An 18,107-nucleotide genomic window follows, 5' to 3' on the forward strand; every position below is an offset into this window, starting at 1 on the left:
TTAGGGTTGAAAACTCTACAGCGAATTACTGATATAACGAACTAAAATGTATCTCCCTTGAGATTTGTTGTACCCGGACTCCACTGTACACATACACACACAGCGATACACTCTGACACACACAAGTGGCCACACATGCACATCCACACATGTATAACAAACACTCACACAAACACACATGCACAAGTTAAATGAGTATACACATACACGCGCTCACACTCAGACACAATTTGATTATAAAACTACATGTACTAGAAGTGGTTTAAAATCCATGTCTTAACATACATTTTAAACAGGAATATTTACAAACAAGTCAATGACAGCACAGTGAAAATAGCACACTTTGTTTATTATGAAGTTTTTTGTTTTTTCCACATTGGTTCATCGTCATCGTCTTTTTCCTTCTCCTGTTCTGGTGCCTGAAATATTGGGACTGGCTGAGTCCTGCAACATTCCAAATACACTATCATTTAAAAATATGTGTAATGAAGATGAAACTATTGTGCATCTAAAAACTAAAGTGTTACAAAGTGACCTCCCTTGCAGACAACAGGAACAATAATAATAATTAATACATGTATGAACATTAAACTTTGGGGCTTTCATTTTAATCAGATGACCCACATGTCACATTTACATGTAGCTGGCCAAATGGTTTTGACAAAAACTTTGATTATCCACACAATGTATCACCCCATTTACTCACTTGGTGTGAATACAGGTTCGACTTTAGTCAATGCAAGGAACTATGGTCTAAAGAAATAACATTCAAAGTAAGTAATCGTTTTGGGGTGCAGTAAGGTTTTGGGGGATGTAGCAAAAACCGACCAGGAAACTAGCCCCAGACAATTACATGCGCAACCCTAGAAGCTGAATGTACTCACTTAAACACACACACACACCAAAAACAACAACAACGAAGGATTAAATCCTTTTAGCAGTCTGAGAAAACTACATCAACGCGTAACCTTACTCACTTTGTGTATGCAGTGTCAATCCAGTATGGGTTTTGCTCTGCCTCTTTTGCGTGACGAAGAATTGCTCCTCTTGGATCTGTTTCGTATGGATCAGGTTTGCGAGAGGCAATCGACTGAGCCACATACTGAGACAAAGTGGCGCCTTTTGCTCCCACTCTCCCACCCGTTCCTGGAGACGGAAAAAGACAGGAGTAATGAGACACAAAACACAGTTCCACATATGTAAGAGGGAACTTAATGACAGGCTTATCTAAACATGAAAAAATGTTGATATTATTGTTGCCTGGTCAAATTTAGAGTTATTTGAAAATTTTATTTTCAAAATGTCACTCAATTTCTGAGTCTAAAACAAAAAAGTTCCGAACACCCCAGGATTAGATGAAGCCATAAAGTTAAAAAAATAACATCATCCATAGACAGATTAACTGATTAAATAGAACTCAGAGCACCAGTTAAACTGATTAAAAAGAACTCAGAGCACCAGTTAACAGGTTAAATAGGACCCAGAGCATCAGTTAAACACACATTCATATGAGACTTTTAGAAACATGCACAAGACACAGGCAAACAGAATGACAGCTTCATACAGAAAGAGGGAGATACACTGACAACCACAGTGCAATGGACTCACCAGGACCATACATGGGGAGATCAGGTCTGTGACTCTTGATGGGATCTTTTCTCACTCTCTCCTCCTGCTTGCGTGTGCTGGTTGGCCGTCCTTCACGGAACATGGGCAGAGCGTACGCTGAAACAATACAACGTCCGACAATTAAAACACACACACACACAAACACAATCCTCATAAGAGTCTGCTGACTTTTAGTTGAAATCTGTTGCTATTTCATTTTCTCTGGGGTTTCTATGCAGAACAGGAAAATGAATGACAGATGCACACACAGAATTGCATTGATCTATAACATGCAAAATTTAACAATAACATTCTGTGAAGTGTAGAATGTAAAAATACAAAATTATGTTGATCATTCAAACTAGATAAATATAATTTGTGAGTCATCAAAACTCTATACGTGTGGAAGTTTCTCTGCTCATGTCTACAGTGCGCTTGGTGAGATAGTTTAATCAAGCCATAGCACACTTATGCCGCCATCCTTTTGTGCACAAAAGCATCAGAAAAATGGGGCCATTGAACGGAAAAAAAACAAAAAAACAACACAAGCTACAACTACCTTCCTGAACTGTAGTGAGTTCAGTTTTACTTTGGAAGCAAAACGATAGGACGAGATTGTTTACTTTTGACGAAAAGAGCCCAACCAAAAGTGAGGGTAAACCTGTGCGCTCCACACAGGGGTGTACTCACGCGTGATGATGTGATCTGCCAGAACCATCTCCACCTGCTTGGTCTTGCTCTTCTGCCGTACTACACACAGCATGGCGCCTCTGCAAAATAAAACAACATCAACACACATTAAAACCAACAACATGATTGCAAGTAGAAGCTGAATATAAAAGAACAACACGAGTGGGAGTTATTCGGAACGAGTCTCCTGGCACCGGAGAGCACAAGACTCATTAAAATTAATTGAATAACAAATTTCTGTCTAACTTACGGTAGTTGTCTACAGTGGAACCTCCCTTTTAAGACAGACCCCCCACTCTCCCTAGATGTTTGGTCCATAGCCTCTGTAAATTTACCTTTACTTTAAGACTCCCTCCTTTTCTTCTTCTTCTGCGTTCGTGGGCTGAAACTCCCACGTACACTCATGTTTTTTGCACGAGTGGAATTTTACGTGTATGACCGTTTTTTACCCCGCCATTTAGGCAGCCATACGCCGTTTTCGGAGGAAGCATGCTGGGTATTTTCATGTTTCTATAACCCACCGAACTCTGACATGGATTACAGGATCTTTTTCGTGCGCACTTGGTCTTGTGCTTGCGTGTACACACGGGGGGTGTTCGGACACCGAGGAGAGTCTGCACACAAAGTTGACTCTGAGAAATAAATCTCTCGCCGAACGTGGGGACGAACTCACGCTAACAGTGGCCAACTGGATACAAATCCAGCGCGCTACCGACTGAGCTACATCCCCGCCCATCCCTCCTTCTGAGACCTGGTTTTCTCACACACAGATTTGCAAAGGTCTTAAAAAAGGGGTTCTCTTGTATAATTAAAGCCCTTATTTCCATTTGTATTAGGCAAAGTTTTCACCGACCTGTGACTCTTCTTAGGGTCGTAGTGGAGATGGATCTTGCCGTCTCCGCAGCCCAGTGCCATCTGATTCAGCTTGGGGTGCCAGAGACAGCGCACCACACTCTGTTAACAACAAGCACATCTCATTCATCTCTATTCTTTTTCTGTTGTGTTCAAGGAGTGCATAATAACAACAACAATATTAATATTAATAATATATATATATATATAATAATAATGAATAATTTTTCTATAGTTGCTTTTTTTACATTTAGTCAAGTTTTGACTAAATGTTTTAACGTAGAGGGGGGAATCGAGACGAGGGTCGTGGTGTATGTGTGTGTGTGTGTGTGTGTGTGTGTGTGTGTGTAGAGCGATTCAGACCAAACTACTGGACCGATCTTTATGAAATTTGACGTGAGAGTTCCTGGGAATGATATCCCCGGAATTTTTTTTATTTTTTTCGATAAATATCTTTGATGACTTCATATCCGGCTTTTTGTAAAAGTTGAGGCGGCACTGTCACACCCTCATTTTTCAATGAAATTGATTGAAATTTTGGCCCAGCAATCTTCGGCGAAGGCCGGACTTCGGTATTGCATTTCAGCTTGGTGGCTTAAAAACTAATTAATGACTTTGGTCATTAAAAATCTGAAAGTTGTAAAAAAAAAAAATTGTTTTTAAAACGATCCAAATTTACGTTTATCTTATTCTTCATCATTTTCTGATTCCAAAAACATATAAATATGTTATATTTGGATTAAAAACAAGCTCTGAAAATTAAAAATACAAAAATTATTATTAAAATAAAATTTCCGAAATCAATTTAAAAACAATTTCATCTTATTCCTAGTGGGTTCCTGATTCCAAAAACATATAGATGTGATATGTTTGGATTAAAAACACGCTCAGAAAGTTAAAAAGAATAGAGATAAAGAAAAGCGTGCTATCCTTCTCAGCGCAACTACTACCCCGCTCTTCTTGTCAATTTCACTGCCATTGCATCGAGCGGTGGACTGACGATGCTACGAGTATACGCTCTTGCTGTAAAAATGCAGTGAGTTCAGTTTCATTCTGTTAGTTCGACAGCTTGACTAAATGTTGTAATTTCGCCTTACGCGACTTGTTTTTTCTTTCGTGAAATTCAGGTTCCTTCTTCCAAGATGAAAGCTAGCACCAATAAGAGCTACACAAGTGTGTGCATGTTTGAGAGGGAATCAGCCACTTTGCTCTTCAGGCAGACTGACAGCGGTGACATGGGGTTGGACATGGATACCATCTCTGTGTCATCACATATTGACTCATGCCTGGATTTGAACCTGTTACCAGCGGATCACTGGTCTGGTGCTCCATCAACTGAGCTACCAGATCCCAAGTTGCTAAAGTATCTATGCTAAGTTATTAACAAAAGACTTACAGCTCCCTCTATGGGTATCTCATACACTTTGTTGAAAGTTTGACGGTCAAAGAAAACGGCTTTGCCCCCCTCCTGTCCTTTGTCCATGGATATTCCAGTGATAACCAGTTTGTCGTCAGGGCTGAAGATGCAGTCAGTCCTAAGACAGAGAGAAAAACATGCACAGAATTCTCTGTTTAGGCAAAAAAAAAAAAAAGGTCTGTTTACGGTAACATAGGCCCAAAAAATAGGGTCGGTAGGTCGGGATTGGTTTTTTTTTTTTTATTTTTTTTCCCAAAAAACCATATTTTTACGTTATTTTGCAAAAAAAACAAGATTTTTTTTTTTTTTTTCCCCAAATGCCAAAAAAAAGTCTAGGGTCGCGCGAAAAAACTAGGGTCGGTCGGGTTACCGTAAACAGACCTATTTTTTTTTTTGGCCTTACAATAAGTTTCACTCTGTGTTCATAGGAATGTGCAGAGTGAACTCCTCGCAAATAAAAACATTTATGATAACCACATGGCAACTACAAAAGTATGGTTACTCTGAAAAACAACAACATGAGAACAGAAGCATACAATCATAACCACAAACACTCAGCAATTGATTTAAATTAACGAGAATTTAATTCAACAAAATATAAAGCAATTTGCATGGTGAATAAAGAAAGTATACCCAAAATATCTGAATCTTCAATTTCTTTTAGAGCAGGTTTACTTACACTTATCTTGATCAAAAAAAACAAAAAAATGATTCAGTCTAATAAAAATTGTAATAAAAAAAAAAGGCACAGTCCTGTGAAAAAAATTCTGCTCACTATCTCAGATTTGCCCATGTTTTTGCATGGGACAAGACCATCCTGATCCCTGCACTTGAACACCAAAAATCAACATTCTGACTGCTTCCAGTGAAGAGTGGGTTTTTGTTGATGAATTAATTTTGCAGACTGGTGACATTGCAGACTGGTGACGGGCGCAGTGGCGCGGCGTGGTGGTAAAACGTCGGCCTCCTAATCGGAAGGTCGTGTGTTCGAATCCCGGTCGCTGCCGCGTGGTGGGTTAAAAGTGGAGATTTTTCCGATCTCCCAGGTCAACTTATGTGCAGACCTGCTAGTGACTTAACCTCCTTCGTGTGTACACGCAAGCACAAGACCAAGTGCGCACGGAAAAGATCCTGTAATCCATGTCAGAGTTCGGTGGGTTATAGAAACACGAAAATACCCAGCATGAGAGGTGATCAACGTGCGGACTACTTCATCTGTCTTGACCTCTCACCAATTCATTGTAAAGCGCTTAGAGAACGTCAGGCGCTCTATAAATCTCCCATATTATTATTATCATTATTATCAAATCATCAACGACGAAAAAAATCCAAACAAAATCTCACTCTGCACAGAAAGCACACGGACTGTTGATTTTTGGTAAGTGCTCCAGTGGAAGGATTGTTTTCTTCCATGTAAAATCCTGGAAAGATCTGAGAATTGTGAGCCAAATTATTTATGCCAGAAGGACCATACCTTTTACACGCTAAACGACACTCTAAACACACACAAACGTACATGGGAAACATGCTGAAGAGTCCTTCAGCTTTCTGCACAGGCTGACGGAAGTTCCTGATATCCCACAACTTCAGGGTGTCATCGCCTGCAACATTGACAGTGACAGTAAAACCTAGAGAAGTAGCAAAACTGGCATGGTTTATCTTCATTCATTTTGCTCTTTGCCTGCAAGCAAATTACAATGATTGAAACTAAAAATGGCATGATAGGAAATTCGCTGTCAAGGTACATTTTCAGTACATTTAAATACATGTACTATTTTCATTGAGAGGTACATTTGCAGTACCGAAATGCAGTATACCTATTTTGTACTGCAGTAGGTATAGATTTGGTACGTTTGAGGTACATTTAAATGCTATTTTCATAGAGAGGTACATTTGCAGTACTAAGAGGTATGTTTGTGGTATGTTTAAAGGTGGTCGTCTACATTTTTGCTTTTTTTCAATAATCTTATGGTTAGATTTCGCTAAAAAGTTATGTCAGATGATGAATGAACCATGGGGAAAAAAGGTATAGAAAAAAAATATATGTAAAAAAAGATTTTATTTTGGGGTAGCGTGACTCACGCTTCCAATATTTTGTTTTCTGTTTGCTGAGAACATGTGCTTTGCCTAAAAATACTGACCAATCAAATTCATGTCACTATGCTTATAGCCGGCACGCCCAAACAAGTGCAGCAACAGTTTGACACTGGAGCGCTGTCCACGCTTTTTTTTTAAACGCACGAAATGCACGGGATTTGAGAGGAGTTTTGCGCTTGGCATTTTCCAAATAAGGATATCCTACTATGAGTACTACGCTGGAATACTACAATGAATTTTCAAACGGCTACACTGGCTTCGTCTTTCCTGATCGAAAGGGGGTGTATTGTTGATAATTGTAGATAATAGACTCTGCATTTTAATGGTCAAATGGCGATTTCGGTATAAAAATGTAGACAAGGACCTTTAAGGTACAGTTGCAGTACGTTTCCTATTTGGTACGTTTTAAGTACATACATCAAATGTGCCTCAAACGTACTAATTCTACACCTTTTTTCTCATTTTCGTTCGATCATTTTGGCACATTTGAAAACATTTTTTAAATCAGGGATTCCTGATTTCCGGATGGAAACGTTTATTACTATTATTGTGGGTTTGTGTGATTTTAATTATCATAGAACATCACTTTGCACAGATTCTTGTTGGACAAAAATCCAAGATGGTGGAATGCATATCTATAACTTTCCTGCAAGTTTACAGCAAAAGCTAAAGTGTTCGATTCACAAAAATGTGCACCTCAAAAATCAACATAAGCCTTTACATCATAATGACTTGATGTCTTTTTCTTTTCTAGTGACACAACCATTGAACACTGAAGAAGAAGAATACTTTGATGTCTCCTCTTCCATAACTGCAAGCATTATGCACAACAACTTGGACTCACCTCCCCTTGAGGCCAAGGTACGACCGTCATAAGAGAAACACAGACAGCTGGTGTCGGTGCCAGGGGTGTGGGCTGTCTTGTTCTGCATGGCCACGTTCACCTGAAAGACAACAAAACTGACCTTATCATGTACTCTCATATCATCCAAAACACTCTTGCAAAAGCACACTAGCCTATGTATTCTCATACTATCCAAACTTGAATCCTTGCGAAGGCACACTCATATTTAAAAATTAATTAATGACTTTGGTCATTAAAAATCTGAAAATTGTAAAAAAATTATTTTTTTTATAAAACGATCCAAATTTACGTTCATCTTATTCTCCATCATTTTCTCATTCCAAAAACATATAAATATGTTATATTTGGATCAAAAACAAGCTCTGAAAATTAAAAATATAAAAATTATGATCAAAATTAAATTTTCGAAATCAATTTAAAAACACTTTCATCTTATTCCTTGTCGGTTCCTGATTCCAAAAACATATAGATATGATATGTTTGGATTGAAAACACGCTCAGAAAGTTAAAACGAAGAGATGTACAGAAAAGCATGCTATCCTTCTCAGCGCAACTACTACCCCGCTCTTCTTGTCAATTTCACTGCCTTTGCCATGAGCGGTGGACTGACGATGCTACGAGTATACGGTCTTGCTGCGTTGCATTGCGTTCAGTTTCATTCTGTGAGTTCGACAGCTACTTGACTAAATGTTGTATTTTCGCCTTACGCGACTTGTTAATTTGTACGTGCAATTCTACTCACAAACGTATGCTTGTTGAGCACAGAGAGCACCCAGGCTGCTCATTTCTGGAATATGATCATGACCATTGAACTGTTTTCACTATAAGGAGTGTGCTTTTTAATTTGTACGTGCAATTCTACTCACAAACGTATGCTTGTTGTGGTCCCACAGCTGTATGGAGCCGTCGTTGCAGGCAGCCACCATGTACCTGCCGTCAATGCTGTACGCGCACGCCGTGGGAACGACGCGACGACCTCCCTGACCTTTGGGTTTCATGATCCCCTTGTGTCGGAACACCTTGTTACAATCCCAGATTCTCACCGTTCTGCAACAACAACAAAACGACATGGATAGTATTTTGAATGTTGAGCAAAAATTGCAACATTTGATTGTTACTTTCTCCCTAACAACATAGCAACAGGTTGCAGAGCTTTTTTCAGTGTGATAGAATCCCCATTTTTAAGATTTTCCAAAAATTACAGAAAATCAGATTTTAAAAAGGAGGTTATGAACAGAAAATCTGAAATGCAAAGTCTGTCTAAAATGAGAGGATCGCCATGAAGTAGGTTGACGTTGCAAGTTACCTCCCTTCCACCAAAAATCCTCCTTACAGCTTTCCCTGCACTAAATTCAGCTACATTCTAGAAACTGCAACCCCTGGTTGAAAGTAGCAACAAGGAAGCTGACGTGCATGTTCAGCTACATGAACAGCTACTCTGACAAAGACAGTTGCACACAAATTCTGACAAGGAAAAAACATCAACTTGACTGAATAGAACTACAGATAATTAAAGGTTCAGTGTTTGTTCTTGTTATTACTGCTATATGCTGCACAGCTTATCAGCTGTATGACATTACAATTTTGTCTCAGAAATGGTGGGTGCCAAAAATGCGCTGTATGTGCTTAAAGCGAATTTCTGTCTATTCAAACAGATGAAGTATTCGTTCTTGTGCTTGGTATTACTATTAACTTCTGTACAGCTTATCAGTTGTCCAGGTCTAAGCCATAACTACATAACGATTTTTTGTCTTTAAAATGGTGGGTGCGGCAAATGCGCAGTATCGTACTGTATGCCGTAAGATATACATGTCACTCACCCATCAATGGAGCAGGTCATGAACTCCTCTTTCACCTTGGGATTCCAGCAACCCCCATTCAGCATGCCTGTGTGGCCCTGCAAATCAACATAATTATCATGTTTTAGTTCATGTATATTACTCACTCACCTCTAAAGGCGGTCCCTAATTGAGCCCAAAGTCGACTTCCAAAGTCTCTTTACCAAAAACCGAGTGCTAAAGCTCTGTGCGTCCAACTTCACGAAGCATACTTCGTAGTTGACTTTGCCAAACTGATGACAGGCTGTGTGTAGAATAAGAGCATGTGAGGTGTAATATTACCTGCTATTCAGACTTGGTCGTGTGACAGACGTTTTCTTCCACACGAGATTACGTTGATTGTCTAACGAAGCCGTCAGGCTGAGTTAGACATCAGCTAATCGAGTGTGGAAGAAAACTCTGTCACACGACCAAGTCGAAATAGCATTTATGTCTCACAGCTTCAACAGAGGAGAGAACAAACACGTGTTGTGTACTCAAGCTTGACAAACCTAAACACAGGAGCAGCCATTGTGGAGAGATCTACTTTTTGACGGAAGTAACCGAACAACTGTGAATGACGTCTTGGTATATGTGAATGACGTCACAGTCATCGTCACAGTCTGTATCTTTTGAAGCATCGCATTCTTCATGACGTCTTTCTGTGTCTGCATCCATGAAATGTTTGTTCATTCCGGAATCTTTGTCATCTATGTTCAGAACTCTGTCCTTCTAGTTTCAGACCAACAGGCCTCCTGAGCGAGCCGCTTTCCAAGGGCAGCTAAATTCGCGTATGGAAACAGTTCTGTCGTCTGAGATGCCGTTCTCAGTATTCTCAGCGTTGAAGAATTTGTAAAGAAACGATAACAGCAGGAGAAATAAAAGTCGTGTGTGTATTTTGGGGCTTTTGGAGGGACGATTTTGAGTTTGAATCCGTTCTTGCACATGCTCCAAAGCGTGTAACATACAATCTTGCACACGTTTGCTTTAGTAGTGGCAAAGAAGGAAAGCGTGTGACATGATGAAATCAAATACATTTTACAATGTGTCCAGCAGTGGGTGTTTACTTTCCTTTATTCCTTCTTATAGAATGTTTCTGATCTCCCTTGACACACTCACACTTCTCAAAACCATCACGATCCATCATGCAAGTAATGAGCCATTGCACCCCCTAAACAAATAAGCACAAAAACTACTCAGACAAATGTTTTCTTGCTTACCTTTGTGCTGGCAGGATCCACCAGGTACTGATCTCCCTTGACACACTCGCACTTCTCAAACCCGTCACGGTCAATCACTTTGGCCTGTGCATTGGACGCAACGACCAGGATGAGTTCGCCTGTGGGACTGTACTCAAGGTTCCTGATCTGATGGCTGGGGAAAGTTAAGTGCATGGATAAAACGAGGGATGAGTGTTCTGCAAGGCGTGTGTTTCAAAACAATTTAATTGTGCAATATAATGCTGTATTGATTTGAAAACTACAATGCTCTTGGCCAAAGAAACTATTCGTACGCCATAAAGTATAACCACAGAAATGCATTACAGATGCAAAACATGCTCAGTCATACAGACATATAAACGATGCACTCAATCATAAACCTTTGAATGGTGCTTGAACTTTGTAAACCTGCATTATTTTTCCCGTGGCTTACATTTCACAAGGTCTCAGTGTGCAAATTGACTGCAGGCTGACATCTACGCGAGCGAAGTCCAAGACAAAAAAAGTATAACCAGTCACCACCCTCAACACTAAATATGTGCCAAATTGTCATTCTCTGTTTGCCCTGAGTAAATGCGTTCTGTAGCCTACCTTTCACAAGGTCTCAGTGTTCGAAATGACTGCAGGCTGGCATCCATGCCGGCAAAGTCCCAGAAGCGAACGTCATAGTCCAGACTGCCCGTCACCAAGCGGGCTCCTGAAGGATCCAGTGCCATCGCAGATACCTGTCAATGCAAAATGTGTCACTGTACAGTGGTACTCTATTTAACGACTTTGAAAATGTCGGTCAAATTTGGTAAATGGATATGAACATACATACAATTTTGTTTTTAGCACACTTCTTCTTCTTCTTCTTCTTCGTTCATGGGCTTAGACTCCCACGTTCACGCATGTTTTTAGCACAAGTGGATTTTTACGTGTATGACCATTTTTACCCCGCCATTTAGGCAGCCATACGCCGCTTTCGGAGGAAGCCTGCTGGGTATTTTCGTGTTTCTATAACCCACCGAACTCTGACATGGATTACAGGATCTTTTCCGTGCGCACTTGGTCTTGTGCTTGCGTGTACACACGAAGGGGGTTAAGTCACAAGCAGCTCTGCACATAAGTTGACCTGGGAGATCGGATAAATCTCCACTCTCAACCCACCAGGCGGCAGCGACCGGGGTTCGAACTCACGACCTTCCGATTAGGAGGCCGACGTCTTACCACTGCGCCACTTCGCCCGTCATTAGCACACTTACATAGCAGATATAACATTTGCACACACACACACACACACACCTGCAGCTTAATAATAATAATAATAATAATACGAGAATGTATAACGCGCACATATCTCACCACAAGGCGAATCAAGGCGCACTCATACACAATCTCTTTCGCATTAATAGCTTTTACAATTTTTCAGCAGATAAACACTTGAACCATTATAAAGTGGAGTACTCACCGTTTTCAATCCATGGCTCAGAGTAACTTCGTGGCTGAGGGGGATCTTGCTTAGTAATGACTGAAAAGAAAAGTTTCATCTTTGATAACTATGGATGCAGATCTAGACGTGTCAAAATTGGTCTCACATTTTTTTCAAAATTATTCACAAGTGTCTGTGTGCATGGCTGTTTACTTTGCTCTTTGTTCTTTAAAAAAATTCAAAACACGGTGAAAATGTTCCAGCTACACGTACATCTCATGCTGAGCCTTAAATCACCACTTTTTTTAACGGTTACCTTCCCCCTTCAATGTAACTCTCATGTGACCTCACCTCTTCTTCCTCCTCCTCCTCTTCATCAGATTCTGAATCTGAGTCTACAGATCTGTTTTGTGTTGATGTTTGTTCATCTTTTGAAGATGAAACTTCCTTCGAAGTCCCAGCAGACTTAAACCCGGGTAGTAGCGGAGGTCCCACATCCTCGTCTGAAGACTCATCGCCCCCTTTTCCACCCGAGGATGACGCCATTGGTCTAAAACCTGGGGGCAAAGGAGGCCCTACGTCATCATCTGCGCGATCTTTTTGCTGCTTCTTTCTCTCAGCTTTTTTCTTCTCTGTTTGTTTGTCGTCATCTGATGAAGAGTCACTACCTGAAGAGCCTGAACTGGAGCTTTCAGCATCCTTGTTTTTACGTGATGATGTCTTTTGCTTGGTACTGAGCTGAGAAATCTTTTCCTCTATCTTCTCTGGATCTGTGAGAACTATGTCTTCATCTCCTGCAACAAAGAAAATCAACACCAATCAATGATTCAGTTCTGCTTAGCACTTATACTGTCTCTTAATCCAGACTGAGTGATAACAATCTAAATCCACAGCTTATATTTGCACGTTTTCAGATAAAAACCAACCGACAAAATTTTCACAAATAACAAAAATGATGAAAGATTATTACACCTTACATGTGTACAGCCACAGAGATTATAAACCAGTTACAAGAATGTATCAAGAAAAAAAAGAAGGCTACAGGAAATCTATGCAATATTTGATTTGAAACATTGTCATTGATTTTTATTCTTGAACTTGAAACAAAGTGTAACACCATATCAAGAAGAAGTTAAATAGCAAACATTACTTATGAAGTTATATTCTCAACAACAACAAAAAAGCTATAATCGGCAAGAGGTCAATCAATCATATCAAAGAGTACATGCTTTGATGACTTTCACATTATTTAGCAGAAAAACTAAATTTGCAAGAGGTAAATTATGAGAAATGTGTCAAATATTTTCATTCTTGCGAATCATTTTGTGACAGTGTGTGAAATACATCTACTTGTGAGACCAGAATTTAAGCAAAAATACCTGCTGATGCTTGCGTTCTTTCAATGGCGGTCTGTCGTGCTTCTTGGAACATGGCCATGAAGTCAAAGGTTTTGGCTTTCTTGTCTGATCCTGGAAAAAGATATCAACAGCTAAGTGTGTTTTCACCGTAGCAATAGGGCCCGGTATTTTGACAGTATAGGTATAATACTGATGAGCCGAAGACGCCTTGAAATAATGTTCTTGTTCGGGTCAAAATATCAGGCCCTATTGCTTCCCTAAAAACACAATAGTGCTTATGTTGCTATTCTGATGCGAAATTCTGTGTTGAAAACATTTTTTCCGCCAGAAGAAGTGACAGCTCCGCAGATGGTCTATGCTGGCAGTTGCTTCAGTGCGCATTCCACTTGCGCATACTGTGTTTTCAGGATTTCAAGGAACTTTGTTGTTTTAAAGTCGGTTTCATTGCCAAATAAACACTGTACATGCAAAAACTTCTGTCGTCTGCAAAATCGCCGCCATGTTCTAGTGACAGAGGTGCGGCCACACTGTTTCTACTTTCCCTACAGTTTCTAAACACACCTGCCTTGGCGATCACCTGTCGATAATGACCACCTGCACATAACACATAACCACACCAAAGGATCCCCAACGGATTTTACCATAGAATTCTCCTTTCCATAGCGAACACCCGTTTAAAGTGACCACAACCAGTCTGTTTTGGTCCCAACTGACAGTTTCAACCTGCCTTAGACGACCACCCACTGTGGGTTTTTTTTTTTTTAACTGTACCATCACTCCTCTACAAACTGCTAGTCATACACCACATTCTGTCCCTAAACTACTAACGGTACCGGTCACTTCCGAGTGCATAAAGGCTGGTGGAACTCAGTCAGAAGCCACCTGTACTGGGTGTTGAAAAGAAAAATGTTAATTGTTATGTGAAGTTGGGGGCGATTGCACTGTTATTGTCTGACACAACACCCTTGAGCCCCCTGGTCTTCAAAAACAACCCAGCAACACCCTCCTCTTGACAAACTCCTTGACTGCTTAGTGCTAAAGGTGGTCACTGACCTGAGACACTACACGGCCTAGCAGCCACCGGCACACTGTTTGCTCGCAACAATAAACACGGCTAGCTGTGAGTGTGAGCAGTGAAGAGTGGCCAAAATTAGGCAAGCTTGTTTCATTTGCTGCATTCCACTAAGCATGTACATTGTTAATTATTGCCATTGTCCATAACAAAACGCGACAAGTGACCTTTGACTCTTGAGTGACTATCTGCCCATTACACCTATAGAAGAGAGGGCAAACAAATTGAAAAGAAAATACAGACTAGTTATTTTCTTTTCCTTCGTTCAAGATGACTTTTTTTTATGGCTCCGATTGTGTTGCAATCAAATAGCAGTACAATGTAGGTAATTTTCTTTTTCCCAGAAGAGATCTGTTACCTGTTTTTGACTTTTATATTTCAATACTCTCTCTCTCCCATACTGGGTATACTGGAGCATCAAAGTGAGCTTGAAGGTTCGCCAAAAGAAGACCCTGTCCATGGCTGTGCCAGCCCTGACGCTTAGTTTCTGGCTCAAGCAGGGAGTGGTGTGATGATACCAACCCTACTCACCACATTTGAAAGAAGATTGACCACAGTGACTAGTTCAGCGCAAGTTGTGATGTGTCAGTCGTCTGTTCTTGCATGTGGAGTATGAGCGCTGTGAAGCAGACATGTCTATTAGTGACCTAATTAACCATCCCCTATGAGGCTACGTGCCCCCTTCATCACTGAACTCCATTCTGGTAAGCTTAACTTTCTCTGAGCATGTTGTGAGACTGTACATGTGAGTTTGTTTGTTTGTCAAAAATAGATTTTCCGGTTTACAATTAGGGTGTGGAACTTGAAAAATGTCAATAAAACAACAAAAGAAGCATGCAAGTTGCAACCAACACTCTCAGTTTTCTCTTAATTTCCAACCTGTTCTGATTTGAGTGTTACTGACAAAACTCTTGTCATGTTTGGTATGTAAATGTAGACCAAGGTTTGTACTATTCAATACCAGGAACTGTAGAATAATTTTCAAAGGGAAAGCGGCTACTGAGTTAAAAGAACAAGGTGGGTTGATTTTGCAGCTGCCGCTGCAACGCTCACATAACATAGTGACACAGTAGTCAGTACACACAGCAGCGAAAGGCTGATTATTTGGAGACTGAGCCAGCGCATGAGCCTGGCATCTTTCACCACTACCTGCTGGGTCCAGAAACTAAGTGTCTAGTTTCTCTGCTGGCTGTAAGTGCAAGGCATTGTGTCCATAATGACCACCTGTCTATGTATTATAACTTTGGGCCGCTTCCTTGAGTGGTCGTTATACTAATAGACAGGTTCGACTGTTTTATCATTGTTTATTTTAATTCAGTAACGCTGTGATAGCGTGTGCTGACACTGCATGCATGTATGAATGCAAGTGTGTGCGTGCGCGTGATTTTGTGTTTGCGCAGTGAGTGTGTGTGTGTGGGTTTGTCCCTTTGTGTGTGTACAATCGTGTGTGTGTGTGTGTGCAGTCTTTGCTTACGTTTAAGCCTATTCTTAACTGGGTAAAGTCGACTATGCGAAGTATACTTCGCGAAGCTGGCCGCACAAAGCTTTAGCACTGAGTTTTCGGTAAAAAGACTTCGCGAAGTCGACTTTAAATCTCAAATAAAGACCGCCTTTACAACTATTCTCTGTTCACGTTAAAAGGACAGGCTGGACGATCAGGTTAAGCGTAAAAAATTATCCTTTCGTATTATCGTCATAAATTCACGTTCTGAGTTCTCTAAACATAACACGACGTTTCCTTTACGGAACGTATAGTTCTAACCCGAAGAAGAAAAGGTTGTCTGCTTATCTTACATTGGGGTGTGCACGTTAAAGATCCCACGATTGACAAAAGGGTCTTTCCTGGCAAAAATGTATAGGTATAGATCTATAAAAAATGTCCACCAAATACCCGTGTGACTTGGAATAATAGGCCGTGAAAAGTAAATATTCGCCGTAATGGCTTGAGATTTACTGGCCGATGTGAATGCGTGATATATTGTGTAAAAACTTCCATCTCACATGGCAGAAATTAATATGTAAAGCGCTTAGAGAACGTCAAGCGCTATATAAATCTCCCATATAAATAAATAAATAAATAAATAAAAAACGCTCGCGCTGGACCCGAGTACTCTTCAGATTGGCTCGCTCCCCCAGTATGAAAGTTTTTGTCTTGTGCACGTTTAAGACCAAGTGATTGATCTGTGTGAATTACAGGCATTCCCTTTGCTATATAAATACATTGCATGCGAGCCGAGGATGTGCGTGGTGACTGGCCTTTCTCTTTTATTTGTAATTTGATCACAGTGAAAATGCACACACACACATTCACACACACACACACACACACTCTCTCTCCCTCACTCCCTCTCTCTCTTCCTCTCTATCTCTCTCTCTTACACACACACACACACACACACACACACACACACACACACACACACACACGAGTACAGACTCATGCACGCGCACGCACACACACACACACACACACACACACACACACACACACACACACACACACACACAGTAACACTAACACATGTGCACAAAATGAACACACACACACACACACACACAGCGCGAGAGAAAAAGACGTCAAAGACTTTTTACCGTGACGTAAACTTTTTATGACGCTATATTTCTCGTCAATGTGTGACGCGTTCGGCTGTTCTATGAGACTGCCTGGCTGGCTGTGGCTCCGCGAATTCCCCCCGCCGCCAAGTCGGTTTTTTGTTGTTGTTTATTTCGCATTTAGGTCCCAGGTAACATTATAAAGTTTTAATACGATCAATCGGACCTATTATCAAGTTAGTGTATCAACTTTTGAACGAACTGCGCCCAGTAGTTTCCCAGCAATAAGCTGTTAAGTCGAGACACACACACACACAGACAATTAAAGTCTGCTGGACCCTTGTACTAGCGTACTCGGGGATAAATCTAACACTGAACTGTTCAATTATGTGCCTTCGGCAACAACTACAACAATAACCATCGCTAAATCCACCAGAAAACTTTAGTAAATTACCACCAAATAAACCCCTTAGTCCAAGAAATGAATGCAAATCCACATTGAATAAACTTACCATGTTTATTGCTGCTCTTGTCCGCCATTTTGTGTTTATACAGGAAGTTGACCAGGGGACGTAACTGTCTTTGACTTAAACTATAAGCAGTGGCTGGAGATCCGACGAGTCGTATGCAGACAAGTCTGTGACTGTCGGTTCCTGAGCCTAGGCTCCATAACCGACGAGTCGGTTCTCCAGCCATTCCGAAAACGAAAGTAAACAGGTGATCTAAGTGATAAGTTCTATCAGCTGAATGAGAATTGTGTTTTTGAATTGCTTTTCTCTTTGAAACGTTGTTTTTTTTAAAGAAGCCTGAAAAGACAACATTTTGACATTTGACGTGTGCCGTCTTTGCCTCGGTGAATGAAGTTTAATTATTTTTTTTTTTAAATATGTGTTTTTTGTGTCACTTCCCTTTTTTTTGGTTTTAGATTTTGTTGTCACACATGAGAGGTGTGGCTGTAAAGAAAAGAAAACTACTGGTATATATTACAGTAACTGAGTACGCCACCATGTACTTAAATATGAGTTAAGATGATTGCAAAGCATGTCAGTCTATTACCTCACATATCCCCACACAGGGTTTCATTTACTAGTGCGCCCTGCGCCATTGGTGCATTAAATCTGAAAATGTCCCATCACAATTCCCTTCA

The 18,107-nt window shown here is 40.5% G+C and overlaps 1 protein-coding gene across 2 annotated transcripts; it reads right to left on the reverse strand.

Annotated features, from left to right (window-relative positions):
- Window positions 1-328: 328 nt before the first annotated feature.
- LOC138966972 (WD repeat-containing protein 70-like) lies at window positions 329-17,535 on the reverse strand. 2 transcript variants are annotated; one of them, XM_070339385.1, is made up of 16 exons: window positions 17,473-17,535; window positions 13,357-13,446; window positions 12,329-12,771; window positions 12,017-12,076; window positions 11,158-11,291; window positions 10,567-10,720; window positions 9,350-9,426; window positions 8,396-8,576; window positions 7,509-7,608; window positions 6,084-6,168; window positions 4,547-4,685; window positions 3,152-3,252; window positions 2,299-2,378; window positions 1,609-1,725; window positions 978-1,146; window positions 329-444 (listed from the first exon to the last, which is right to left on the reverse strand). In XM_070339385.1, the coding sequence occupies exons 1-16, from the start codon at window positions 17,498-17,500 to the stop codon at window positions 351-353; spliced, it is 2,052 nt and encodes a 683-aa protein (XP_070195486.1). In that variant the 5' UTR covers window positions 17,501-17,535; the 3' UTR covers window positions 329-350. The 2 variants fall into 2 exon arrangements, with proteins under 2 accessions (XP_070195486.1, XP_070195487.1); XM_070339386.1 differs by lacking the exon at window positions 17,473-17,535 and adding an exon at window positions 14,939-15,026.
- Window positions 17,536-18,107: the final 572 nt, after the last annotated feature.

The sequence above is a fragment of the Littorina saxatilis genome, linkage group LG5, assembly GCF_037325665.1.
Source record: "Littorina saxatilis isolate snail1 linkage group LG5, US_GU_Lsax_2.0, whole genome shotgun sequence".
In the NCBI taxonomy this organism is placed as follows: Eukaryota; Metazoa; Mollusca; class Gastropoda; order Littorinimorpha; family Littorinidae; genus Littorina; species Littorina saxatilis.